This window comes from Poecilia formosa, unplaced genomic scaffold (assembly GCF_000485575.1).
Source record: "Poecilia formosa unplaced genomic scaffold, Poecilia_formosa-5.1.2 Scaffold103, whole genome shotgun sequence".
Taxonomy (NCBI): domain Eukaryota; kingdom Metazoa; phylum Chordata; class Actinopteri; order Cyprinodontiformes; family Poeciliidae; genus Poecilia; species Poecilia formosa.
Genome location: NW_006800042.1, coordinates 1,173,475 through 1,200,739, shown reverse-complemented (window position 1 = coordinate 1,200,739; position 27,265 = coordinate 1,173,475). Strand labels below are relative to the sequence as shown.

Here is a 27,265-nt window from a genome sequence, read left to right as displayed (position 1 = left end):
ATAAATATTAGTGTTAGGAGGATTGAAATGCGACATGGCTGCCTGTTTTAAACTGTGGTGCTTTTATTAAAATATATATATATATATTAAAAAGTAGATGAGGTGATTTCTAAGATGCGTGTTGCATTATATAAAGTTAATATTGAGGTTTGTAGTTTCAGCATCTCAGCTGCTCAGTTATTTCTGCGCAGCCGGTAGATTTTTTTTGGTGGGGAGGAGGTGAGGAAAAGATGTCTCTTTAAAAATACAGCGCCCTTGTGCTGACTAGCGACTTTTCCCTCCCTCCTATAAAAGCGCAGCGCTCTCCCTCCTTTGCAGTCAGTTCTCCCCCGGCCTGGCCAACATGAGTTTCACGGTGGACCACCACTTCATGGGCCCGAGCTCGTACCGCAAGGCTCGGCCCGCATCAGTGTCTTCCAGCGGCTTCCATTCCCAGCAGCGCCGCCGCCTCACCTACAGCCAGCCGTCCTCCATCGAAAGCCTGGAGACCTTCAACGGCGACATGACGCGGAGGAGCGAGAAGGAGATCCTGCAGGCTCTCAACGACCGCTTCGCCGGATACATCGACAAGGTGCGCAACCTGGAGATGCACAACCGCAACCTGGAGGCAGAGGCGGCGGCGCTGCGGCAGAGCCAGGCGGGGCGCATCTCCGTCGGGGAGCACTACGAGCGGGAGCTGAACGACCTCAGGGGTCTCCTGCAGCAGCTGACCGGGGAGAAGACCCGCGCCGCCCTGGAGCACGAACACCTGGAGGAAGACATCCAGCACCTGCGGGTCAGGCTGGAGGACGAGGCGCGCAACCGCGAGGAGCTGGAGGCTGCCGCCCGCGCCATGAAGAAGTACGTGGAGGAGTGCCGCTTGACGCGGCTGGAGCTGGACAAGAAGCTCCGCGCCCTGGAGGAGGAGGCGTCTTTCCTCAAGAAGAACCACGAGGAGGAGGTGGCGGAGCTGCTGGCGCAGATTCAGGGCGCCCAGGTGAGCTTCGACCTGAGGGACACGCTCAAGGCGGACGTTACCAGCGCGCTGCGAGAGATCCGCTCACAATTGGACAGCCACGCGTCAAAGAGCGCAGTGCACGCAGAGGAGTGGTTCAAAGGTGAGGCCGGCCAAAGGGACAAGTTTCAGAGCAAAAGCCGCAAAGTCCCTCTGTCCATGGTGCTGAAGCCGTTTCTCCGCATGTCAGATAAAAGCTGTAGTGATTCATTTTCTCATAAAACAACTCTGTATCTATTAATATGCATTAATTATCTGGTTGCAAACTTTTCCAAGAGACAAAAAAATGATAGGAAAACATATTTTGACACACAATTCGGATTTCAATTACATGCACCGCAATTGGTGGCCGCATCGACGCCGCATAATGATAATTTTCGCAGAAAGCGAGGACAGCTCTGCAGGCGTGAGATGGCACGCAGAGAGGAGACTCATTTGCACTCTGGCTTGCTTCCCTTGCATGCAGTGCATTTTTTTATGGTAATAGATGCAAAAAATAAAACTCCTCTTCAGGGACACAGCTCGTTGCTTAGACAGCGGGACAAATTAACGCATGGATCAGAGCGTCTTCTCCTAAATTTGTGTACTTGTACCTATGCTAAAATCAATTGGCTTATTATATTTTTGTAAAAAATAAATAAATAATAATAATAATTAATTAAATTAAATAAATAAAAAAAATAGTACAGCCACAGTTCCTATGACTTTAAGCCTTTATTGCGCTGAAAACCCAACAACGGTGCCATAAAACTTGTGCAGCCTATTTCCATGCTGCTCTGAGTGAGTAAAAAGAGCAAACTGCGTGACCTCTGAGTCCAGCTGACTGCAGCAGAGCGTCATTCCTGAAGGGGAGGAAGCTGAGTCAGACTAAATGACAGATGGACAGTGTCAAGGTTACTCGCTCTCCCAGCGGTGAAGGAAGGGACTGCCAAAAAGTCTCAAGATGACAAATCTAATCTGACATGTATATCAATCGGTGCTGTGAAACTAAAACAGAAACGTGGCTTCTGAATGTGTAATCTTTTTTTTTTTTTTTTGTACACCTGCAGTGCGCATGGAGCGCCTGTCCGACGCCGCCAGGTCCAACCAGGATGCAATCCGTGGCTCCCAGGAGGAGATCGCAGAGTACCGCCGCCAGCTCCAGAGCCGCACCATCGAGCTGGAGACCCTGCGAGGAGCCAAGGAGTCGCTGGAGAGACAGCGCATGGAGAGTGAAGACAGACACCAGGATGACATCACCTCCCTCCAGGTGCCAGATAGGGACTCCCATCCCCCCTCTCCTCCCCACCCCCACACACACATACACATAATCTCCTCAAATGTTCAGTGTGACTCCTTATCTTGAGGTTTCTGTGTTTTCATTTCGCAGGAGACCATCAATCAGCTTGACAACGAGTTGAAAACAACCAAGTGGGAGATGGCGAGCCAGCTGAGGGACTATCAGGAACTCCTGAATGTGAAGATGGCTTTGGATATCGAGATCGCTGCATACAGGTTTGCTGGTCAAAGTGCACACGTCTTTTTCTTTACTATTTAGATTCTCCTACCAAAGGTCTTCAACATTTTTACCATTTGTGGTTTTGAAACAGGAAGCTGCTGGAGGGAGAGGAGAACCGCTTTGTGTCAGGTGGCAGCCCGTACACCTACCTGGAGAGCAGGATCTCAGCCCACGTCAAAGTAAAAAGCGAGGAGATCTCAGACACTGTGATCGTGGAGGAACAGACGGATGAGACACAGGTGACAGAGGTGACAGAAGAGGCAGATGATGAAGAGGAGGAGGCAGAGGAGGAAAAGAAAGAAGAGGAGGAGGAAGAAGAGGAAGCGGAAAAGGAAGACGAGGAAACCAAAGAGGATGAAGAAGGTGAAGAAGTAGAGAAGGAGGAAGAAGGAAAGGAAGAGGAGCAGAAGGAGGAGGAGGAGGAAGAAGAAAAGGAAGAGGAGAAAGAAGAGGAAGAGGAAAAAGGTGAAGAAGAGAAAACTAAATCTCCTGCTGAGAAATCACCAGAATCTAAATCTCCTCCAAAATCTCCAGAATCCAAATCACCAGCAGCCAAATCCCCCCAGCCCAAATCCCCTGCCAAGTCTCCTGCAGGAGACGAGTCAAAATCCCCTCCTAGTAAATCCCCAGAATCCAAATCTCCGGCTCCCAAGACCCCTGAATCAAAATCTCCAGAAAAGGAGAGCGCTAAGCCCGTTGCTGCCAAAGACACCCCAAAGGAGGAGAAGAAAGAGGAGAAGTCTCAGCCAGCCAAAGAGGAGCAGAAGGAGAAAGAGCCGCCTGTGAAGGAGGAGCAGAAGCAGGAACCCAAGGAAAAAGAGCCAGAGAAGGTGGACAAACCTGATGCAAAGAAGGACGAGAAGGCAAAGGAAGAAACATCAAAACCTGAGACTCCCAGCAAGCCCACTGAGGACAAACCTGCTCCAAAGCCCGAGCCCAAAGAGAGCAGTCCTCCTGCTAAAGAGGAGAAGCCCGCTGCTCCCAAACCAGAGAAACCGGAGCCTGAGGCAAAGTCTGAGAAAACCGAAAGCAAGAAGGAGGAGAAGAAGCCTGAAGAAAAACCAGAGAAAACTGAAACCAAGAAAGAGGAAAAAAAGCCTGAAGAAAAGCCCGCAGCCAAGGTAGAACCAGAGAAAACCGAGAGCAAAAAGGAGGAGAAGAAGCCAGACGAGAAGAGTAAAGAGGAGAGCAAAGAAGGAGCGAAGGCAGAAAAAGCTGAAAAGTCCTCTAGCACTGAGTCAAAGGAAACCAAGGAGGAGAAGGCCAAGAAGTGAGACTGATCGCTGCATTTTTACCTATGGAGGAGAAGGAGATGCCAAAGAACAGAGTAGGAAGGAGGAGAAGGGTGCAGAGCAGGAGCAAGGAGCTGGGCGCACCCAGCTGTTCAGGCAGGTAACAGTACGTAAGCAATATTGATTTCTGTAGCAAACAACCCCACCGCTCCCCAGGTATGGCCATTACAGCCCCCCTCTCCCCCTGAAGCTTCTGACTGTATGACTGTAGTGAATGCAGAATGCTCTAAACTCCTTATGTGAATGTGACAACCGCCCTTAACGGACATCAAGTGCATTTAAACCGAATCCTGACGGGGCCGGCGGGGCCCACACGAGCCTTCAAGGGCAGAGATGTCAAAACTACATCAAGCTAAATGATTGTGAGCAATATTGAATATATATATATATATATAAATATGTTTATTAAGGGAGGTAGAAATCTCTATATTCTATTTACAGATGAATAATTTAAGGAAGACTTGAGTTTTGCTCGTTGTGCACCAATAATGCTGCTTCTCCAGACAGGCGAACGGTGGCGTCTCACTCTTCCAGTCTGCAAATGCTAAGACAATGATGACTGTGCTATGTATAAACTGCTGAGAATATGCAAAATGAAACAGTAAATAAACAATGAAAAAAAACAAAAACATAAAAAGTCTGTGTGGCATCATTTTCTCTCTCTATTTATTTTTTAAATATTACAGTCCTGCAGAAATATGCAGCATAGGAACCCTTGGTAGAGATTAATGAAGTGTCAGAAGCTCTCATACAAGGTGTGAAACCACAGAAAGGTAAACGCCAGGAGTTACTGCACTGCATTGCGGCTAAAGAGAGGGGGAGCTGTGCCCATCCTCAGCAGCCTCTGCACCCTGCCTTACATGCAGCGGATCACGCTCATGTATAAATCAGTAGTCCTGTCTTCACGGAGCACCTTTATGGTCCAGTTTAGTGCCATTGATTCCTTATTACCAAGGCGAGGGGATAAACATGTAAAAACAGCAGCAGAGGCTGTTCATTTTTCAGAACCCGCTTGTTTAATCAATAGGGACAAATGTAATTGATTATGTCTGACTACGTCAATTGAATAGGAGACAATTATCTTTCTAGGAAATTCCCAGCATTAGTGCCACAGACTGCTGCAGAAACAGGGGTGTGGTTTCCCTTATTCAAACTGTCAGATGTGGAAAAAAAAATTGCGAAATTGACACATCAAGCAAGAAAACACGCTTTTGTAGTTTTGATTAGGCGTGTAGACAACGCTCACCTTTCTCTGAGACACACTTTTGACCGACTCTGAGGATGCATGCATGCTCCGGCAGCTTTGTCCTTATTGCAAACGATACTTCACTAAAGCTGCAGAGCACCGAATTAGAGGCAGAGTAAAGTAATTCCTCCTCCTGCAGCTTTTCCAACCTCTCTGCCTCCGGCCCCTCCCGCCACAGCAGCATGTGTTTGATGCATACTCCACGTTATACTAAAAATAGGTTCCTGATCACTGATACAGGACTGGATCCTCACTGGCATTATGCCACCTTTTGTTTAACCCTCTAACCTCCCGATAATAATATCAAGGAGCGGATGAGACGGAGTGCCCTCCAGCTTATGGCAGAAAACCGTTTTTAGCACCTAGAACTCGACTCAGTGAGGATAAGGAATACAGGACAAACGTGAAACTTTGGTATCGATTTAGACTCAAATCTAAATTTGACTGATTATATGAAATGTGCTACTAAATTAGCTACCATAAGCTGATTCAGTGTTCTCGGGAGCAGAACTAAACAAAGCGAGGCAGAGTTGGGTTCTGTAGCTATGCTCCACAAACTACCTGAAAACCTGACGGAAATTGTCGGGTCCTTCAGATCGTCACTCTGGTCTCTACACATTTTTTCTTTAAAACACTTTTTTTTAACTCTATGGTGGGTGAGGTTTAATTAATCTTTCTGCAGAACTGTTTACATTTGATGAATGAAAATCATCAGACTCAGGTCAGTCAGCAATGAGCATCTTCTCCAGAGGGCTTACAAGAATTCAAAAAAAAATCTCCTCTTCCCAAAATCACAAAGAACCTCCCACATGTGTTTGATCGAAAAATGAAATGCATCTCAGCAAAATTCTCAATACCAAGCTGCCCTGCCACTAGTAAAGCCTGGACAATGAAAGAGGGGTCAACGGTTACCTGCACACACAATGCAAAATGTTGCATTTTGTGTGCATTTGTCTCTGTGGAAATGACTCAGCTTACCCCTCCACTGAACTACAGTGGAATAATAATCAGCCTGCTCTCACATCGCTAAAAATAGAGCAGGAAAGACAAAGGTTGGAGAACAGAGGACAATCAAGAGATTAAATGGAAAACGACATGTGAAATAGAGCCTGCTAGTCACAGACAAACAAGATCTATGATGATTAAAGATGACAACAAGGAGAAGTTTTATTTGCAAAATCTTTAAAACGGGACTTTGGGTTGCTAGGAGGTACAAACACGATTTCAGAAGGACAAATAAGGACGCAGGTCTAACGGTGACTGAAGAAGCCCTGAGGGTGGTTGTACTTGAACGGCTTCAGGCGGTTTGGACCCCTGAATTTAACAAAAAAAAAAGAGAGAAAGAGAGAGGATGTTAAAGGTAAATTTATTTAGCATACAATTAAATAATTAAAAATCTATAATTTATGACAAAATTGGATACCTGACAGTACGCAGACACATCTTTTCTCGTGGGAATTCCCGAGGCCCCTCCACACTGTCATCTTGCACTTCTGTCTCCAAATACACGTCCAAGCAGACGCACAGGCGTGCAATCTGATTGGTCAGCAGCTGATGGCCAGGCTTTGGGCCCTGAAGCTCGTTTTTGAACACATTCACTTCACTCTCCACGGCCTAAAAATGTAATAGGTATTCAGATAACGAAACATTATATAAAATCTTAAAGTATTCACATCCCTTAAAATCAAGCAATTTCAGTCTCTGGATATCCAAAGCTAGAAGACATAAAGCTGAGTATGGACGGATATTTAATGGTGCAAATGTTTGAAAATCCTCTTTTTCATCCACTTTGTATTATGCACTACTTTGTGTTTGCCAACGACAATAAGATACATTTAGGCTTGCTGACAGGGCCAAATGGTAAAAGGTTAAATGAGCATTAATACTTTTGCAAGGCACTGATTGTATTACAGGACTAAAACGGTAAACTGAGAACAGAATTTGAGGATATAATGAGCTGAAATGTCCGTACTCTCAGGTTGTCGTCACTGCGCCCGCTGCACTCTCCCTTCCAGTTGAGGGACAGGGAGAACAGAGGAGAGATCTCTGGGTAGCGGGGACTCAGGACCACAGCGGCGTGAAGACACGCTAAAGGGAAAGCAGCCATGATGGTTTTCAAAGATTCACAACAAATGACTCCATTTATGGTGTGTCAGTGGCTGGACTTACCTGTTCCCCTTTCGATGACTCCCATAAAGTACAGGTCCGTCTCCCTGGCCAGTCCAGCTTCAGCTACATGATGGGTATAGGGCAGTTCCTTCAGATGAGATTACACCGAGCATGAGCAACACTGTGAACTTTTAATGAAAAATGTTGAACTGGTTTCTTCTTGAATTTACCAAGTACTCCTGCTGACTGATGGTGGTCCACCGAGCCAGACGGGAGATGATCTTGGCAGGAAACAGGTGCTGACACTCGGCGGAGATCGGAATGATGTTGTGCTCTGCAGCCACAAACACAGTCAACCTCTTGCACAAGCGACCCACGATTAGGATTATTTCACAGAAATTGTAAAGTGAGTCACCTAAAGAAGCAAACTGTTTGTGCAGAGCCAAGCGGGACAGGACTCGGCCCCTCAGCAGCTTCATGGTGGTCTCCATGTGGCTGGCGCTCAGAGAACTGCCCACCAGAAAGCCCTGGAAACACACATACACCGGTGTTTAACAGCTGCAGCGTCGCTTTCCTGAAGCACCTCAGGATGTCAACACACACCTCTGAAGATTCAGTGGGGAAATGAAGTCCTCCCAGATTCTGGACCCACATGTAGGGATATCCCAGCTCCTCCACATAGTCAGCAAAGGAAACAATCCTAAAGTAGAATTACATGTTAATCCTTCTTCAACATACTGATATGTAACATTATAATCTGCTCGATGTTCTTACCCGACTTTGTCAAACTGGTAGCGATTGGCTGGATTGGGAGTTTCTCTTCCTTGGTCACTGGTGTAGAGACAGCTCAGGAGAGTTTCCGATTTAAGAAGCTCTCTGGAGAAAAGAAAATACTGTCAGAGCATCTATTGACTCTTAAATGCAGGGTTTCTATGAGCTTTCTAACTCCAACACTTCATCAGACTTGAATTTCCAGACTTCTCAGTCCTTTTTAGCCTCTTTTTAAAGAAGAAATACAAACAATCAGGATAGAAAAAAATGTCCTCTTCCACACTGCTCCTCCATGGAGATAAAAGTTCTCAGCTCCTTCAGACTAGTGCAGCAGCAATTAGCAAAAACCTGGTGGAACTGCATGTCTGCTGAGCTCATCATACAAACTACTTCTCTCTCAGTCCAACGCTCCTAAGATGGCTGTAAATGGTGCAACGGACGAAGGTTGATGTGATGACAGTGAAAGCGAAGTGTCAGAAAGAGCAGGAGCTCCTTAAAGAGACAGGGCTCAATTTTTAGCTGAAGCCTTTTAAATAGAAATGAATTTGATTAACAGTAAATGTATCTCATTACGACTTTTAGTCTGTTTCAAGTGTTTTTTTGTTTGTTTTAAGCCCTACTTTAATAGCAATTATTTTAGATACTGTGTTGATTCTTTTAAAAACTGGGGCAGAATTTGTTCAACGGGAAGGAAGGAATTCATCATTATCATAAAGTAAATGATTACTAGATTAAATTATTCAGTACAGCTAATTGGATGGATAATCTGATTAATAAGGGGCAAAAAGATGAATATACCAACAACAGTTGAAAGAAGAGATTGATGGATATCACTTATTAAAAACAAGGTTATCATTGTGGAAAACATATTTGTCCCAAACCATTTTCTTTCACCAGACTAAGGGACTAGGTAAAAACATTGAGAGTTTTCCAGACTGACGCCGAGTTGAGTTTATACACACCCAGCGCTGATGGCTGCGTTGAGGTCGGTGGAGGTAGAGACTCTTGTCTTCACAGTCAGAATATTCAGATTCATCAGGTAGAAGAAGTAGAGATGCAGAGTGCTGCCATCTGTAGGGATAATGAGGGGGAAAAAAAAATCCAATTCACTGCTATCTTAACAAGCTCTCATCCTTCCTTCATTAATCCTCCCAGCGATAGCCCTCGTGGGTTTACTGCACACTGCAGCGTGTTAGAGAGCAACAACGGGGCGTGGTCAGTGTGGCAGCTCTCCACACCTGGGGAGCATGCACTACGCTGATGGTCATCTTTTAACATCCCGTCTCTGCAGTAACACTGAACTCAGTGACACGCTGTCAGTCACTCACACCTACGCTGCTCTATTTTTGCTTTTCCTGCACTAAAAAGGCTGCTGGCAGCAGAGTGAGGGGGGGGTGGAAATCATGAAGAGAGACTGGGGCAGAAACAAAGCAGAGAGAGAAAATGCTTACAAGATGCTGTAGGTGCTGCAGACCTACGATGCTGCAAGTATCTACCTCCCTCCGCTTCCTCCCCTCCCCTCCCACATTAGGTAGAGTTACGCCTGCAATGCAGATCTCCCCCATAATCTGTCGCCGTGTTCCCTTTGTTGCCAGCAGAGGGAACACTAGGGTCAAGCGGTGTCATGCCACAGCAGAGCCGCTCACGATTTCTCCCTCACACAACCGTAAATATGGAGTTACATCGCAGCACAGCAAATATGTGGTCACGTTACAAAGTGTGCATGAGAAAACAACTGTAAATATTAGGATGTGCGGTGTGTAAAAAGAAGAAATGGAGAAAACCTTTACCTTTACACTGAAGGTCCAAGCTGAGAGACAGAGGGTGTCTTTTTAGCATCTCTCGTCTTTTGTCGTCCAGCTGTCCGCCTGTTGTCGGCCTTCTTCTCTTCTGTCAAACACACAGCCACCAAGACATAACATTAAAAAACAAAAAAAAGGCAGAAGATGTTTCTGAGATGCACTTGGAGAAGCAAATAGTTGACAGGGTTGGTGGAGAAATGGAAAGAAACATTTTCCTTTTGTTAAATTAGAGGTTGTAGAGAGAGCACTACGTGATGACATAAAAGTTTAACTTTTTACCTTTGAAGATTATTAAAAAGTAAAATAAAAAAAGATAAGAAATTAATTGATGGTAAAATAGTGAGAAAGACAAAAAAGGGAGTTTTGGGGCACAATAATAGAGCAGGCCTGGACAGGCGTGGCCGAGTCCTCCATGTTTTCCTGGCTTAACATACATGAAGCAATTAAGTTGTTCACTAAAAGGCTCCTGTAGAGTCTGGTGAAATGCTGACTGGGTAATTCATACAAATGAGCCACTGTGTTGGACCAGGGACAGACATACAGAACAGGTTGAGGACTGGAGCTGGTTGATTTTCAACGCAGGCCTTTTTACTGCTCGGTCTGACAGACGGATGGACAGACAGACAGACACATGGATGATGGATGAATGCCGGCCAAATCGATGGACAGACCAATATATGAATAAACAAATATTCATGGATGAACGGAAAACCAAAGCACAGACAGAAGAAAAATGGGCAGATGGATGGCTACAACTTTTAGGAAATAAAGTCAGGAAATACATGTTTTTCCACCATCTCTTTCAAACATCGTTATACCTGGAAAGAAATACTCAAATTGCAGTTTTTTAAAACTGTGTCACAACCTTCAGTTCATAAATCATATCTTTAAGTCACAACTAAACCTTCGTCCATTTAGATGTTAAAATCCAGCTTTGCCGTGCTGCTGAGAGAGCATGTCCCAGACGGACTCGGGTTACAGTCACCTCCCCGATCTGGGTAAATATTTCCCAGAATCCCCCACTCGCCATCGATTGATCGCTGCCACTCTCTGACCACAGTGTGTGGAAAGCAAAACTTCAGGCAAGGGTTTCTGTGCCCAACTCAAAGACAGTATTTATAAAGCAACTGAACTCACTAACCTCTGAGCGTGTGTGTGTGTGTGTGTGTGTATCCTAGAGTAAAGACCTGGCCTTAAACTCACCGTTTTCTCCTGCTCCTCTTCTGCATCTGAATCACTCTCATCATCTGGGAACAGAAATGTCACATTTTGAAGAACAGATATGTAAAAAAGAAAAAAGAAAAAGGACAGAAGCTGAGTTTTTAATGTGGACAGACTCCAGTGGCATCAACATGGCGCTGCATGTACCTTGAGAATCATCAGGAGGCTTGGAAAGGGCCCTGGCCTCGTCCACGTCACCGCAGATCGACACACTCAGGTTCTTGTCTGAAATATGAAAAAAAAAAAAAAAACATAAATCGGTTATCAAGCCGAAGCCACGTGGTGAGCTGTCAAACTCAAATTTCTTATTCGTTGGTGGTATATTCTGTCTCGACTCACCACAGGCTTGGCCGTAAGCATTTGCTTGAACAAACAGCACGTAGAGCGGAGGAGGAAGGTGACGGGCAATCTCTGCCTGCTTCTGGGTCTTTTCGAACGGCATGGACAGGTAGTCCTGCACCGGGAGAGACGCCTGTGGAGACAAAGCATGAGGAGGAAGTTCTCTAGCTTAGAATTTCAACATAAACAGAATAGCAGCAGTTTTCTGTTGTAACTTTTTATAACTCACCTGCATGATGGCATTCAGTCCAGGCTGAAGGCTTCTCAGATGCTCCTTCTTCACCTCTATGGTCTTCTGAATTTTCTCCTTTGTCGACTGTGACTCCTCGTATTTCTCCGCCAACCTGGATTCCAAAAACTAAAGCTTAACGACTTCTTTCATCTCTCCAAGAGCAAATAAAAGCAACACCAAGTTATTATGACTCTGCTTCCAGTTTTTCCACCTCTTCCTCTGTTCCAGCTCCCAGTCCAGTCTTGCCAGTGTCAGCTGGTGGGGGTCATTTTTGGTCAGGCTGGGCCTGGAAATCTCCAGCGGCGCGTCCTGGAAGAACTCCTCTTCGCTCACCAGGTCAATTTCTTCATGCTTGGATCTGAAGCAGGAAAGATCCTAATCAATGTGACAAAAATATAAATCTGAAAATGTGAAACATTTGAGGTTTGCTTTATGTGTAACTGGGTTGTGCTGTTTGTACGCATTTGATCGAAGTCTTTAAATTTTAATTTTAATACGTAAAAGCGTATTGTAACAACATCTCATGTGAAAGTATTAATATCTATTGAACCTCATTAAACTGTAATCTTCAAAGTATTTTATTGGGCTTTAATATGATGGACTTAATATAACCTATTATGTATTTGTGAAGTGACAGGAAAAGAAAATATGGCTTTGAAAATATTTTACAAAGAAAAGTCTGAAAAGTGTGGCATGAATTTACAATCAGTGGCTCCCTGATGACTTTACAGATCCACATTTCCTTCTTATTGCAGCTCCAACCATAATAAACACTCAAATAATTAAATGACTATCCATTATTTTTTTGCAAAACACACCAAACTCAGCTAGTTTGAATGTAGAGCATCTTTGAACTGGCATGTTTAAACGTCGCCACAGGTCCTTAACTTGGTATGGGCTTTGACTATGCCATTCTAACACATTAAAACATTTTTATCTAAGCCGTTCCTCCATTTCTCTGGCTTTGTGTTGTCCAACCATCTTACTATTAATTCTGACCAGCTTTCCTGTCTCTGCTGAGGAAAATAATCCCCGCAGCCTGATGGTGTCACCATCTTCATAAAGATGTTTTACTGCCTAATGTTCTCTGAGGTCCTTACAGAACAGAGTTGAAATTACACACATGTGGACTCTATAAACTATGTGATCTCTGAAAACCTCTGGTTGCACTTGATTTTATTTAGGTGTAGCAGAGTAAAGGGGGCTGGAGACAAATGCACGCCGCACTTCAGGATTTTAGTAGAAATAAAAATTTAATACATCGTCTATCTTCAATAATGCACTACTTTCTGTTGGGTTATCACATAAAATACATCAAACTCTGAGGTCGTAACATGACAAAATAAATATTTCTGCACGGCACCGTCTTCCAGTCCTTTATGCCAAGGTAAACTGGTGCGACGCCAATGACGTACGTTGTCTCAATAAAACTGTAAATGTTTCATCTGACAAAGAGTAATTCACACTAACTTGAATTCGAGACACTTGCTGATCTCCTTCTGAAGATGCATGACCTCGTAGAGGAGGTTCTGCAGCTGAAGATGAAGCACGTCGACCTTTTGCTTTGCCTGAGGACAGAAACATTAATCGCTGGTGAGGCTTTTCCACCAGACGAATCACCTGACGGACGCAAAATAAACACCGATACATTTATACCTGCCGGTACGCCAAAACTGAGGACCAGGTTTATGTGGAATCAAAGATTAATGAGCTTAAATGCGATCTACAGTGAACATTTACAATGTAACACAAAGCGCACTCAAACTGTTTCTGCAGACTGTAGCATCTACCGCAGTTAGACGTTGCGAGGACAAAAGTGCTTAGTTCAACACTCCTTCACTGATCAGCACAAAGTAAACTCGCATCAGCATTTTTTTTTTTGAGAATACCTAGAATAGTAGAACTTAACTTATTTTGTCTGTCATTAACTCCATTGTGGCTCTGTGGGAGAATTACCTCGTGGGTTTGGTCTCGGCCTCTTTTTAGACGCATGTGAGCCAAACGGTTGAGTTTTTTCAGGTTCATGAAGTGGATGCAGCCTTGCATGCGTCTCAGCTCCACCTCGGCACTCTGAGGAGAAACACACCAGTTAGATATATAGATATTTAAGGTCCTCTTCCTGCACGCACTGCAGATAACAAGAGGGGTGGAATCTGAGAAGCTAAATATCTGCAGCCTTGCTTCCAGACAACTTGGAGATATTTCCCTTCTTAATTATTGATTCATCTGAAGAAATATTATCAATTTTAAGAGACGAGTTTTAAATGTAGCAAGTAGTTAATCACTGATCGATGTTTATGACTATGTGTGAGGGAAAAAAAAATTCTCCTTCATTCTCTGTTATACTGATCTGACATTTAACTTGCTTGTCAGTTTGTTGGATGAGTTCAAAATAATACTGATTTTCATAGCAACCACTATGCTTAATTTTGGCAAAATGTCTTTTCTCCTGTCATTTGATGCATTTTTGTTGTTTTTAAACAAATTCTTACTTAAAAGTCCAGTTTTACTTTCTGAATATATTCTGTATATAGGTGGGGTTTATGAATAAGCAGTACTTTTTTTAGCAGTACTTTTTTTTTTTTTTTTTTACTGAATTGCAACCCCATAAAGAATTGTGACGAAAACAAAACACCACACTGAATTGAATTTAGGTACTCTCAATTAAGAACAATGAGAAACTACATTTATGATGAATCGATTGTTTTACCCCCTCTTTGGCGCCGTTGGCTTTCAGCTCCTGGATCTCACTCATGACTGCAGCCAAACTCTCACAGGACTCTTTGTACTGCAGGTAGTCCTGCTCGGGGTCCCTGCCGTCCAGCTCCCCCTCCTCATTATAGACACGAAGATCCTGAATGAAGCAATAGTTAAAAAGTTAAGAATCCACCTGCATTTATAGGTCACCTCTTCCCTGTTGCTCTCATTGTGTTATCAGTGTTAAATGGTTTCAATTAATCTAAATCAAAAACAACATTTTTTGGTCATAATTCCCCGTATTTGTCCCCTCTTTGTGACACAATGATGATGCAGGTTGCAGTTAAACAATATTTTCCTCTCTCTTTTGTTTCCTACAAGATGTCAACACTATCCTAAATGAGTGCGTCAATAAAATCCATTGTGAAAAAATTACAACGCCCTATGGAATATAGTTTTTTTTAATAAGAAAATGTTCATGCATCAACAGCTAATCACAATTTGATCTAAAGAAAAACAAAACAAGAAAGTCATTTAATTGGACTTTAACACATAAAAAAACCTAGTTGTATGCATTAAACAGAGAACAGAAGTTAGAAAACTCTCCTTTGGCTTCTCATGGCAATTTACTAGACTAACCCCCATGATTATGTGTGACTGGAGACGGTATCATGTGTTGGTTATGGTTACATAAGCATGCAGCCATGTGTGTATGAGCAGATAAAATTAATAAAGCAAGGACACAAAATCATGCATGCATAATAAAGGTGCACCTCTGCTTCAGCTTTAATTGTTTTCCAGTAGGCCTCATACTTCCCTCCAGCAGACTCTAATATATACAAGAATTCACAGTGGATTCTGTGATGATGAGCCTCTCTGATTTGCAGCATCGCCAAGCTTAATGGATGTCAAGTTTGTGCTGACAGTAGTTTTGAATGCCCTCCACTTGTAGGTTGATTTCAGATTCTTCTTCTCAGCCTTTCCACACCCCCGCTACAATCTGAAGGCCTCAGACAGCACTTTTAATCTTACCATTGTGTTCACTAACACTTAAGAACTAAATATCCAAAACTTAAAGAGGACAAACCTCCACCAAAATGCGGAGAAAACGTGTAGGAATCATTTACACCGATTATGAAATTACTAAAACTAGTTTTTGACCATTTACGTGGGGCTAAATATAGAGGTGTCCTAAATTATTCCTTTCCAGAAGTTATTTTGTATTATATTTTATAGAAAATGTAAAAGCGTTTTTCATGTTAATATTCTCATTTTATTAAAATGGTTATGAAATCAGATGAAGACACAATGTCTGCAGAGCGTCGGTTCTCTGGTTGTGTGCTTACCTGGTCCACTTCCCCCCGGCCTCGCTTCGTCTCTGGGGTCCCTCCTTCACCGCGGAGAACCTTCGACTTTCTCTTCTTTAAGGCATCGGTCGACATGGCCATCTACGTGTAAATATGGGTGCATAAACCGGATAAAAGAAACGACATGAAACCTCAGTTTAGCAACATGTTATTAGTATGCTAATGCTAGCCACCTAGCCTGTGTTAGCTTAGCTGCTAACAGGTTCAGCCGCTAACAGTCGTCTTTTCTGACGACTATAATGAATAGGATATGTTTGTTATTGTGTGTCAAAATTACTCACGCACCACTTTGTTTGAAAAAACGGCACCGTAGTAGTTTAATGACAAATTAACAACAAAAAGAGCTATAATGTCTTACCACAAAGCGCCGAATATCGACGGAAGCCGGATCAGCCAATAATCAACAACCAAAACAGGATAAGCAAAAATAAGTCTGCCACCTAGTGTTATGATGTGGTTACCAGGACTACCTCTTTCAGTGTCAAAAATGTTTTGTCACGTCAGTTATATTAAAATAAATTATACGGAAACAAAACATTAAACTTTTCCAAATGAGTATTACTGGAAATTTGCAAGACTCATCAGGGGAATTAAGCTATTGCACATTTTCTACCTTTCTTGATTAATTTAGCCAGGATTATCTTATAGCTATTAACATGAAGTTAAAGCTTATAGACAGGTTAAGATAGTCCTTATTATTCACAGGGCTGTCTTTTTGTGTCTCTACTAGAATTTGGTCTCCAAAAAGGAGAGTGACTCTACTGTCTTTTCTCTGTTGCTCTAGCATTTTCATGCTATTCTAGTTAAAGTTGGTGAGGATGAACAGAGTAACTCTTAATTCAAATTCGTAAAGCAGCATATAACCTTTGAAATCTTGGGTTCTGAATTTTCAGCTTCCTGTTATAGTTACTGCGGCAGATGCTCAGCGTTGCTTCTAAAGTCTAAGTTTTATTGAGGGAGATGTTTGTTCTCGCATCAGCTTACTGCAGGATGTTCCATTCCCATAGACAATTCCCACTATTGTTGCATCAATAATGAAAGTAATGAGTTGGCTTAGGCTGTATCTGATATTACTGTCATAAACTTGCAGAAAAAGGATTTAAGGACCAAACTTGTATGTCGTCTTTCCATAAAAAGTCCAAAGTTGCATTGAAGAAATGTCAATTCTAACAGAGAAGTCATTAACAAATAAAGAAAAATAGAAAACAGGTTTTATTTGTGGAAAGCAGTCTATGAATGGTAATTATTTTTATTCAATCTGGCATTTTTAAAAATTTATAGACATGACAAATGACCACTGTGCTAAAGTTACATGAAAAAGCTGCTTTACTTTTTAAATTGTTTTATAAACAAACCAAATGCTTCTCATAGATATGGCAAAGTTCACTTTGCCATATCTATGAGACTCTGCAAAGACGTGGGAACCCAAGTCTTCTCCCCCTGCACGAACACAACCCCCCTGTCTATGTAGATCACAATACGTCCAAATGTGTAGAGCTGCTTCCCCTCGTGCCGTTTGCCCACTAAGGGCATGAAGACGATGTTGTTCTCCTCTGCTTTGGTCTGAATGAGATCTTTAAAGTTTGTTGGCACACCAGTACTGATGCCTCTGTGAGCCACACTCTCAGCATCCCTGCGCTCCTGCAGTGCTTCGTACTGGAAGTCCTTCCGTCTTTCTGTCTGTGTGAGATATGCAATGTTCTCTCTTGCTCCTGGTTGCATGTATCCCCCTGTGGTTGTAAAAGTGAACAAGTGTTACAATAGGTTTTCAGTAGAAAGACAAGCTGAGACGCAATAATATATTTTTAAGGCAAAGCAACATTTTTAAAGATTCTTCAGTACATATTTTAAAGAAATATGGACAATGTCCCATACCCGAAGACACTGCTCTGTTCATGATGTCCAAAGCTTCGTTGAATTTCTCTTTAATGAGCGGCTGCGCCAACAAGACGTCGCTGAACATGCTTTTCCAGCCGAGGTACCACTTAGTAATTTCCTCATAGTTTGGACTGTTGCTCAGCCACGAACACAGCACCTTTAACCAACACAGATACATAACATTAAAGTTATTAAAATATTATTACTGACTAGAAATGCTTTTCTATAAATCCTCAATAAATTTGTAGAATCAACGGTCTAACTAGATCACATCCTGTTCCTACAGATGACACTCCAGGATCCCTACAATATCACTGTTTTTAATTAAGTAGAAAGATTATATTTGTAAAATGACTGAAGGTAAAAACAATAACTAGTAAATACTAAAGTAAAAGTTTGTTTATATTATTGAAACTTTGAGATTTCTTTATAAGTACCATAAACAAATCTGCACAATTGCTTTTTTTAACTGAATGTCTAACATCAGATGTCCCTCATATGATCTCAGATCCACTTCTGATTGGCTGATCAGTTCCTTCTGATGTCTCCTCCCCAGGAAGTGCATAGTCCTGAGCTGTTAAGTTTGTGCAGAAGACAAATTTTACAACTATCACTCTGCTTTTCGTTTTAATGTCATAGGGAGAAATGATGCCGTATGAAAGTAGCACTCCAGAATTGCCTTACTACTTATTTCACTCTGCAGAATTTCCTTCCCTAAATTTACAATTACATTTACAGTTGTAGAATAAAACTGATATTGTTCGTCTCTGTTGGTAGTTGAACGTTTTTGGTTGGAGTTTAATTATCTTTGATTGTAAACAAATCATAGTCCAGAAAAATATATAGAATTTTCCAAATTTCTTAATGTTATTTAAACTACTTACATCTCGCTACATAATTAGCTTGATAATGTACAGACTGTTTATACGTCCATAAGATTTGTTTTACTCCAAGTGTATTCACTAACCTGCAACCATTTGGGGAAAAAGTTTTTATCCAAAAGCGAGACCAGGCTGGAGGGGGACAGCATGCCTTCCCAGTCCATCACCCAGTGAAATGGCTCCATCTGCTGCTGGTGAGGGTTGATAACCAGCTCTTCCAGACACAAGGCTTCCGAAGTGCACAGAAGACAAATGACCATTAGTAGCAGCCACAACAAATGGAGAACAGAGAGCAGCAAAGTAGACATTCATTAATGGATTTGCCAAACACAGTCCTAAGCACCCCTGAGGACAAACCTAGTTTAGGGATGATGTTTTTCACCATGAAGGCCTCCCATGCTCCTGCTGTGAACACATTCTTCCACGGCTGCAGGATGAGGCGGGCTGAGGCGTCACTTGGATGCCACCGTTGCAAAGCGTTGGACAGTTTGCTCCTGATTGGCGGGTAAAGAGGCTCCAGGCGGGCTTTGAGCAGAGGCAGCCACGGGTGGATCCAGGAGTGAATGGGGACGGTGTCGGTCAAAGGGTTCCAGTTATCCACCTGTTTCAACAAGGAAGAAGTTCGCTCTTAATATCTGTCTTCCCGCGCTGATATTAGGGAGGATACACAAGCATGCGAGACGGTCTTTGTCTTGCCTCTCGCTGCAGTCGGGGTAAGATCATCTGCTCCAGCAGCTGATCCAGGATCCACGGGGGGAGAAGAGGGGCCCACAAATCCAAACAGTCCACCATTGGCCCAACTAGTCGAGGCTGCCAGTTGGACACACAGGAGCGCATCACTGGGATCCACACCTCCCACAACAGTCTGGATGAATAAACGTACATCAGACACTTTACAAAAGCAAACTAAAATATAGTAACAGAAGTTTACATCCTCTTATAACCAGCAAAGCTGCTGTTAAATAAGGTTGTTTTTTTTACACGTTTATAAACATTGACAACCGGAATTTTAAAAACAAGAATTAATTTTACATATTTTAATTGACTGGGAACTTCTTTAATCTAAATAGGATTACATTTATGTACAAATGAATACACATTCACCCCTACTAATGGTCTAATAAAAACAGCCATCAAATATATCAGAATTAGGCCAGTTTGTTCATGGGTGCAAAATTTATCTGCAAGCTGCTAATTAGGATTTATCTAAATATCATTATTTATATATTTAAGATCCCATGCATAATTTTAATGCAGTGGGGACTAAAGAATATCATCAAATTCTAACTTGTGCGCTTACTTTTTGTATTTAAAATTCTCTAATTGTGTGATTACTCCACCCACAAAAAGAGAATAATGTTTGAAATGCTTTGTTAAAAGCAAAAAATCAATAGGAAACTCATGTCAATTATGACTACATAGAAATTCTGTTTGGCACAAATTCTTCACAAGGCACATCTGAGTCTCTCTTTTTTTGTTTTTTTGTTTACAATCACCTGTGATATGGATCCATGTTTGAATGTGGACCGCTGGAGTGCATGTCTTGGGACTCGAGGATTGCTCTCCACTGACCAATATCTTCCAGACAATATGAGCTGTCCTGAAATAATCAGACAAATATGTTGGCACCACTTAAAAAAGTCATCATTTTCTTCAGCTGTGATGATAGTAGAAGAATACCTTGAGAGGGTCCCAGGAGGAGAGTTTCTCTTTGAGTAACGGGTGTACAACAGCGACAGCCAGGTCCCCCAGCCCCATTGTCTTGTACTCTTCATAATAATCAGTCTGCAGGGTCTCAAACATACGGGCACACTCCTGAACAGAGAGGAAGAAGAAGCGATTAAAAGAATAGGGTTGAAACTATAAAACTCAAAATGCTCGACGACAGAGGCTCTTCAGAGTGCAATCAGCGTAACATAAACCTGAAGGGTTGGCCCCTCGCCCGGCGCCGTCTCCTCCGTAGGAAATCGCTCCACCAAGGCCAACACTGTCTCCATTCTTTTAATGGCATCCTGCTCGGTGTCCAGTCGGCTCTGCAAGGCTCGAGATTCGTGGCTCAGAGAAACAACCACGTCTTTTTCATGCTGCAAACGCCTGGCGGACTGCGAAAACATGCGCCAGGGAAAGAAATGAAGCTTAGAAACCATTTGATAACTCTCACATTTGTACCTCAGATTGTTAATGTTTTCTGAAGTTTAAGTCTTGCTCTTTTTGCTGAATGCACTTCACCGTTTCCCCTCACCTGCAAGATGTCCTGCTCTGTGAGGTCTATCAGAAGCTGCAGGTTGTGCTCGAGCTCAGGGAGAGCAAAGCCAGATCCTTTCTGATCGCGGGTGGCCAGGCTTGGTGGGGCTTCATCTGGAACGCTGTGTTTGTTGGATATCTGGCTGTAGCTGTAGTAAACCTTCTGCTCTCTGCCAGTCATATCTATGACCTGAACCAGGAGGAACATGGGAAAATTATGTTTAAAACGCTAAACAGCAGGCTTCAATGGACTCACATGTTCAAGATATTCATCCCCTAAACTCTTCATTTTGTTCCAGAGGTCGTATGCGCAGTGAAAAATGAACATTGTGACATGTATGACTCATTCGCTAACATATAAACAAAAAAAATCCTGCTTTCTAAATTTAATGAGTAAGAATCCATATAAAACCATTCGAAGTTAGCAATGATGTAAGAGAGAGGAGAGGAATAAATAAGGATGATTTCAATGTCTGAAAAAGTAAGAATGTATGTACCCTTGCATACTTTACAATATACCCTGGTGTGTATAAATGTGAGTGCATTTTTTTTTAAGCTTAAACACAATAGCCCAACTCCCCCAAAAACTGTTGTGTAATCCATGTGAACATATATGAAGGAATCCAATCCAAGACATTGACATACCTTGACTTGTGCCAGCTCTCCTGCAGATGCCGGTGTGCCCCGATAAGCTATTTTACCTTTGGCTTTTAGCTCATCTGCAGTTTTGTAGGAGTACTTTGGTTTTTTCTTTCCTGCAGTCCCAGTCGGATCCTTACGCCACTGGCCTAACTCTTTCTTAAATTCCTTTAAAACAAAAAACAAATACAGCTAAAGAGGCTCTGCAGGATCAGCATACAGGTTATGAAAAGCAACAATAGTGGATGTAAATGGGAAAAGTGTCAAAGGCGACATCTGTTCCAGTAGCTTACCTTTTCCTCCTCTTCCTCAGAGTCAACCACAGGGAAGTCCTGAAGACTCTGCTGAGTTCGCTCATTGCCATAAGCACCGACTGCTCCTTTTCCCTTACGAACTTTGGCCTCAATGGGATTCACGATACCTGCAGCAATGGCAGAGAACTTTATGTTAAAGTTTCCCAACTGCACCACCTCTCCTCCTCTGAAATGTAAACAAAATTACACAACAAGATGATATCACTGTCAGTTCTACCCACCTTGAGCGTTCTTGCCCAAACCTTTTCCTGGCTGGTAACCCATTTTCTGCAGAAGTTTCTGTCCAATTCCCTTGGTGTGCTTCTCCCAGTTTCCAATCCCTTTACCAGACTGTATGCCACCTGCAAACCTCTGGGACTGATTCCCACCGAAAGTACCCTAGAAAAACAAAGCATTTTAAAAGAAGGGCTAGTTACTCTTCCCTATATTTTCTTTAAAATAATGGTTAGCGAATGGACAAAATGCAGACATAAATAAATTCACCATCTGAAGTTTCTTGGGAGCCGTCGCTCGTGGAGGAGGAGGAGGAGCTGGAGGGGAATCGTCATCAGAGTCATCAGAACCTCCTTCTTGTTGCTGCTGTTTCTCCTCAGCTGCAGTCTTACGCACACCAGCACTCACAAAGCTCACTGGAGTAGTATAGTCTTTAGACCTGGAGAAAAAAAAATGTCACAATCATTTACAGTGACTTGAATAATGTATCAGATCAGTAAAAATGTTCCACATTTTGTCCAACCACGAATTGTTCTGTTAGCAGAAAACAACTCTGCTAACGTAAAGGATCATTTCAGGAGATCCGAGAACTTCTGGTTTACTAATGTTACATCAAATATCTATATATTTTAGACATTTAATAAGTTTTTACATGCTAGGCCAACATAATGTTGTTTGCTACATTTGTATTCAGCATATTAAATAAAATCTAGTGTAAAAAAATAAATAAATTCAGATAACTTATTTGCAAATAGAACCTATTTGTGTGTAATTAATGATCTGATCTGTGAAGGCCTCAGCGAACATTAGTCAACGAGTAACGCAGCAGACAAGTCAGGGAGAAAGTTGTGGAGAAGTTGGACCTGGTAAATGAATAACAATATTTTAAAATTTTTATTTGCATAAAACCAGATCTCCAGTTGGTGTTGGTCTAACATATTAAATTAAAAGTACTTGGTTAGTGGTTGTAATGTAGGAAAAAAGATCATGGGTATTAATATTTTTACAAAACACATTAACTGAACCTATTATTACTTGTCAACAGAAATGGGCATAGATGCCACTACCTTTTGCCACCGAAGCTAGGTCTCTCATCCTCATCTGAATCCCTGTCAGCCCAGATCCCATAGGTGGCCTGCTCCTTGGTCTGCCTGAACCTGCGACGCTCCGGGTTGAACTCATTGGCCAGATCCCAGTCTGTAACCTCAAAGCTCTCTATCTCCACACCTTCCTCCTCCTCCTCCCTCCGCCCGTAAAGGTGAGACATGGACATCTAAATGTTGAGGCAAAAAAAAACACACACAAAAATCCCAGAAGAATATGTGAAAATTGGTGACCTGACGGTAATCAAAACTTGTGACTGAAGACTGAGGAAAAAAATCTTGTACTTGTGTTAAAGTGTCAGAAAAAACTGCGTTTCCCTTCAGAAACAATATAAATCTTAGTGCTTTAGACTAACAACTAGGATTACAAATAGGATATTATTTTTGTAGCAGCAATTTGCTCACAGTTAACCACAATAAATAAAATATTGACAAAAGAGACAAGTGTTAAAAGATGTATATATACACATTTATATGTATTGGTATTTAGCGATGAGAAATGAAGAGTAATTAGGCGCCGTGAAAGCTAATGTTAACTAGCAAAGCCTAACGTGGGGCATAATCTATACGTTAAAACAATTTAAACTGGAAAACATTGAATTATTTTATCATACTCACGTTAAGGTTTATGTAATATTCTTATTCGAGATCAATAACATGTTTTTTAAATTAGAAAATAGAAATAATTCTGCTAACGAAAACGATCGTTTTAGCAGATCCAAGTACTTCCGGTTTACTGGTGTTACATCAACTCCTGTACACAACAAAAATATCTGTTTCCCCGACTTACATTTTAGTTCCGATTTTACTGTTAAATTGTTTTATTTTTTTACTTCAGCTACTGCGTTGAAAAGCACGAAAATATAGTTGGGGGTTTTTAACCATCAAAGATTGAATATCGCCATATTATATTATATTATATTATATTATATTATATTATATTATATTATATTATATTATATTATTATATTATATTATTAATGCACAAAATCCGCGTAGGACAGCGAAAGTCCTAGCGCAAAATTTTCGCGAAACAGGCGGACGGAGCCTGGTGCTGCAAGGCTGGAGGCCTTGTCCTGTTAGGCTGTGATTTTATCTTTTCTTTTTATCTTTTTATTACATTCTTTTTCTTTCTCACTGTTTAAAATTATGTAAAGCACTTTGAAATGCCTTGCTGCTGAAATGTGCTATACAAATAAAATTTGATTGATTGATTGATTATATTATATTATATTATATTATATTATATTATATTATATTATATTATATTATTCAGCTTCTGTATATCAGATAAACAATTTGTAGTGTTCTGTGTCTACATTTTAGAGCATTCTATAAATAATTTATTTTACTTTATTTTTTAATTTTGCTAATTATTTTTGATTTTAGTTAATTCACATCTGTGCAAAAATATTTTACACTATGTTATTTTTGCGCCTCCTTTGATTTGCTGACTAGCATTTAAAATAAAAAATAAAAAAAATAAAAAAAATGACGTGACCTCGGAAGAGGAACTTCTGTGTTGTTCTCAAAATAATCCTTCGTGCTCGCGGCTTCCCAGCATAGACAATATACGCTCTCCAGCAGACAACGATTGCAATAAAAATATGCACAATATCATAAAATATACTGTTTTATGACATTCCTGCATATATTTCTGCATAGTAATATATAAATGTCGTTGGATTCTGTAGAAGAGTGGCAGGTAGTTCGACGGGGAAAAGGTGCATCAAGGAAATTTAGATCTCACCAACAAATCGCCTCTGTATGTCCTCAGGAGCAGCTGGATGTTGAGAAATTTGTCAGACGGATCAGAGACACAGTGTAAGAAATTAAGATCAGCTGCAACCCAATGAATATCCTCAATCTTTAAGATCAAACTTTCCAAAGGTTAGTTTTTAAATTCAGAAGATTACCTTCACACACTTTTAACTGCTTTCATTTGTTCTCCTTTAGGTCTGAGCTGAGAGCTGAAGAATTTTGGCAACAATGGAAAAGTAAGTGTAGTTCACAGCTAAGTATTTACAGTGCCTTGCAAAAAATATTCATACCCCTTGAGCCTTTTCACATATTGTCACATTCAACCTCAAACTTAATTGTGCTTTGGAGGATTTCATAAAGCAGATTAGCACAAAAAAGGGCTTAGTTGGTATGGATACGTCTATCAGGGACTGAAGTTTTGCTCTTGAAGGATCTCGCTTGCAGCCTGATGAAAATCTTGTCTTTAGATCAGCTTCTAGTTTCAACGTCCCCATCAAGACCTTCAGACAGTATAAAGGCTGGAGGCCAGCAGGACAAGGACACAGAGGCGACAGTACGCCAGCAGCTGGAGTGTGTGTGCTACGGCCTCGGCTCCTTTTCTTCGTGTGTCTCTGCCCGCTACCAGCTTTCCATGTTGCTGCTGCTACTGGATGCAGCAGATGTGAGGGAATCAATTTCATCTGTGTTATACCTCACATTTATTAAATGGTGTTTAAGATGGTGTGCTGTTGCTCCTTTCTTTGTGTAGATTCCCTTGAGGGATTGCTCTCTTTATGATCCTGCATTCTCCGTGGCAGAAAAGGACATTTTAAGAGAGCTGGGTTTGACTGTGCTCACAGAAAATGAGGTTAGTTGTTGGCTGCTTAGGCATTTTATTTTTCCAGACTTAGAATGCACTGTTAGATGTATATCAAAGGGTAGCTGCATTATATTTTACTACTAAGCATAATCAAATCACAGATCCAGTCAGTTTTTCTTTTTATTTTAGCCTGTAATTTATAATAATACTTTAATAGTAGTATATTAGGCAAACATCAACATTTACAGCTATTGCACCTTATCATAACTTAATAATAACCATTTGTACGGAAGAAACAACGTCTTATTTTGTTGTATTGTGAAGGAGGGGAAGCGTCTGGCCACTAAGCCCACCTTATTTTATCTGATGCACTGTGGAAAAGCCCTTTACAACAACCTGCTGTGGCAGAACTGGAACCCACACTGTTTGTCTCTGGTTACGATCATCGGAAACTGCTTCAGCGGCATCAGAGAGAGGTGTGTACCAGGAATTAATGAAATGAGACCATACTGGAAATAATGGCTGAGATAAGGTGACGCTCTTTCCTCTTTTGCCTGCAGGACCATCGAGAGGGAGTTGAAGCGGGACTACAGCTACATCAGCAAAGCTGTGGATTTGTGTGAAGAGAGACTTCTGCCTTGTCCTTCCCGTCTGGTAGACGTCTTCAGTGACACAGCAATTATCACTTTTCCTTCGGACCGACTAAACAAACTCCCCTCATCTACTTGGACTGACTCACCTGAACCACAATACCAACATTGCTCAGATTTAGAAATTATACTGAAACAAACACCCGTCTTAGACTCTCCTGAGACAGGTCTTAGCTAACAACGGATGTATTTTCAAGCCTAATACATCCGTAAACCTTTTTATGCACCTTTTTTTTTTTTTTTATAAATGCTCAATCTGACAGATCAGCATCATTGCATGTTTATTTTGAAGCTTTTCGAGAGAAGAAAAAAATATTTTTAGTTCAGGTTTGGTTTCGTTTAGCGACAATTACTGTCATTAGGTTAGTTTATGCCTGTTATTTTAAGTGTTTTATTTCTGTTTATTGTGAACTGCTTTCATACTTTTGAATATGTTTCTTTAGGTTAGACTGCAGCAGCTTGACCAAAAAGATTATTTCCGTTCTGTGAAGTTCTGACCACCAACATTTTCTGCAAACGCTAACTTGAAGAAACCAGGTTCTAAATATCAGATATGAAGGATGCAGATTTTGACGAATATTAGCATCGCTACTACGTCTAGAACTAGTGTGTCTAATTAAACTAATTAAAAGGGGAAATTGCTAAATACTGAAGACCATTTTTCAGCCTTTTTCTAATTGTTGCCATATACTTACCACTGAACATGTTTACCAAGACATCTGAGAGTTGGCACCAAGGTTTTTACAGGTTCCTTGAGGACCGCACATACCCACCTGCGAGTGAATTTACTTGGTTAACCTCCAATAAAAGTTGGTAGCAATCCTAAAGATTTTCCACTTGTTGCTAATCTTTTTGACTATAGAATGATGGATATTGTCTCATAATTTTTCCCAGATTCACGGGCAGCAGCGATTCATGTTGATGTCTTTCCTTGTTAACATCATGATCTGGTGTTTGATATGACTGCATTTATTGTTCATAATCACTTCATAGAGCTCCATTAAAGAAGATAGAGTCCTTGAAGGATAGACTTGATTTTAAACTCACCATGCTTCCATTCAGTCAAGAAATCAGAATATACTTCTGAAATATGGTTCGAATATTTGCTGGAAAATAACTTTTTTCTCTTTCTCTCTCTCGCATGGTGAACATTATTTCATCTTTTGTGCTCATGCTAGTTTCAGGAAAAGCAGCAAAAACCAGATTACTTTATTA

The 27,265-nt window shown here is 41.5% G+C and overlaps 4 protein-coding genes across 5 annotated transcripts; 2 read left to right on the top strand and 2 right to left on the bottom strand.

Moving 5' to 3' along the window:
* Positions 1-261: 261 nt before the first annotated feature.
* Positions 262-4,399, top strand: LOC103142925 (neurofilament heavy). The gene is made up of 4 exons (XM_007559241.2): positions 262-1,097; positions 2,044-2,243; positions 2,364-2,488; positions 2,584-4,399. Exons 1-4 carry the CDS (start codon positions 344-346, stop codon positions 3,764-3,766), a joined length of 2,262 nt encoding a protein of 753 aa, XP_007559303.1. The 5' UTR covers positions 262-343; the 3' UTR covers positions 3,767-4,399.
* Positions 4,400-6,172: 1,773 nt separating this feature from the next.
* Positions 6,173-16,031, bottom strand: thoc5 (THO complex 5). Its single transcript, XM_007559240.2, has 20 exons — positions 15,927-16,031; positions 15,548-15,649; positions 14,215-14,358; positions 13,461-13,574; positions 12,975-13,072; positions 11,716-11,862; positions 11,502-11,616; positions 11,273-11,405; positions 11,081-11,158; positions 10,916-10,959; positions 9,701-9,800; positions 8,873-8,981; positions 7,914-8,015; positions 7,743-7,839; positions 7,555-7,666; positions 7,370-7,473; positions 7,200-7,287; positions 7,003-7,118; positions 6,454-6,644; positions 6,173-6,344 (listed from the first exon to the last, which is right to left on the bottom strand). Exons 2-20 carry the CDS (start codon positions 15,647-15,649, stop codon positions 6,281-6,283), a joined length of 2,058 nt encoding a protein of 685 aa, XP_007559302.1. The 5' UTR covers positions 15,927-16,031; the 3' UTR covers positions 6,173-6,280.
* A 747-nt stretch (positions 16,032-16,778) lies between these two features.
* On the bottom strand, positions 16,779-23,596 carry tfip11 (tuftelin interacting protein 11). The gene is made up of 15 exons (XM_007559239.2): positions 23,459-23,596; positions 22,805-23,010; positions 22,008-22,176; positions 21,746-21,902; positions 21,504-21,631; positions 21,217-21,378; positions 20,570-20,761; positions 20,250-20,429; positions 20,008-20,142; positions 19,824-19,927; positions 19,024-19,192; positions 18,685-18,928; positions 18,414-18,556; positions 17,444-17,603; positions 16,779-17,298 (listed from the first exon to the last, which is right to left on the bottom strand). The coding sequence occupies exons 2-15, from the start codon at positions 23,008-23,010 to the stop codon at positions 16,952-16,954; spliced, it is 2,496 nt and encodes an 831-aa protein (XP_007559301.1). The 5' UTR covers positions 23,459-23,596; the 3' UTR covers positions 16,779-16,951.
* Positions 23,597-24,348: 752 nt separating this feature from the next.
* srrd (SRR1 domain containing) lies at positions 24,349-26,881 on the top strand. Of its 2 annotated transcripts, XM_016674855.1 has the most exons (7): positions 24,349-24,545; positions 24,618-24,664; positions 24,797-24,837; positions 25,069-25,262; positions 25,350-25,448; positions 25,725-25,876; positions 25,961-26,881. In XM_016674855.1, the coding sequence occupies exons 1-7, from the start codon at positions 24,516-24,518 to the stop codon at positions 26,226-26,228; spliced, it is 831 nt and encodes a 276-aa protein (XP_016530341.1). In that variant the 5' UTR covers positions 24,349-24,515; the 3' UTR covers positions 26,229-26,881. The 2 variants fall into 2 exon arrangements, with proteins under 2 accessions (XP_016530341.1, XP_007559300.1); XM_007559238.2 differs by having other exon boundaries at positions 24,349-24,664.
* Positions 26,882-27,265: the final 384 nt, after the last annotated feature.

Coding starts and splice junctions, on each gene's coding strand:
- LOC103142925 (XM_007559241.2), top strand. CDS start 344: ATGAGTTTCACGGTGGACCACCACTTCATGGGCCCGAGCTCGTACCGC. Junction 1,098..2,043: donor CGCAGAGGAGTGGTTCAAAG/GTGAGGCCGGCC, acceptor GTACACCTGCAG/TGCGCATGGAGCGCCTGTCC. Junction 2,489..2,583: donor ATCGAGATCGCTGCATACAG/GTTTGCTGGTCA, acceptor GTTTTGAAACAG/GAAGCTGCTGGAGGGAGAGG.
- thoc5 (XM_007559240.2), bottom strand. CDS start 15,649: ATGGCCATGTCGACCGATGCCTTAAAGAAGAGAAAGTCGAAGGTTCTC. Junction 10,960..11,080: donor GCCTCCTGATGATTCTCAAG/GTACATGCAGCG, acceptor TTCTGTTCCCAG/ATGATGAGAGTGATTCAGAT. Junction 7,474..7,554: donor CAAACAGTTTGCTTCTTTAG/GTGACTCACTTT, acceptor TTGTGGCTGCAG/AGCACAACATCATTCCGATC.
- srrd (XM_007559238.2), top strand. CDS start 24,516: ATGTCGTTGGATTCTGTAGAAGAGTGGCAGGTAGTTCGACGGGGAAAA. Junction 24,665..24,796: donor AGACGGATCAGAGACACAGT/GTAAGAAATTAA, acceptor GTTCTCCTTTAG/GTCTGAGCTGAGAGCTGAAG. Junction 25,449..25,724: donor CTGTGCTCACAGAAAATGAG/GTTAGTTGTTGG, acceptor TGTATTGTGAAG/GAGGGGAAGCGTCTGGCCAC.
- tfip11 (XM_007559239.2), bottom strand. CDS start 23,010: ATGTCCATGTCTCACCTTTACGGGCGGAGGGAGGAGGAGGAGGAAGGT. Junction 22,177..22,804: donor CCTAGCTTCGGTGGCAAAAG/GTAGTGGCATCT, acceptor TTTTTTCTCCAG/GTCTAAAGACTATACTACTC. Junction 21,903..22,007: donor CTCCCAAGAAACTTCAGATG/GTGAATTTATTT, acceptor TTGTTTTTCTAG/GGTACTTTCGGTGGGAATCA.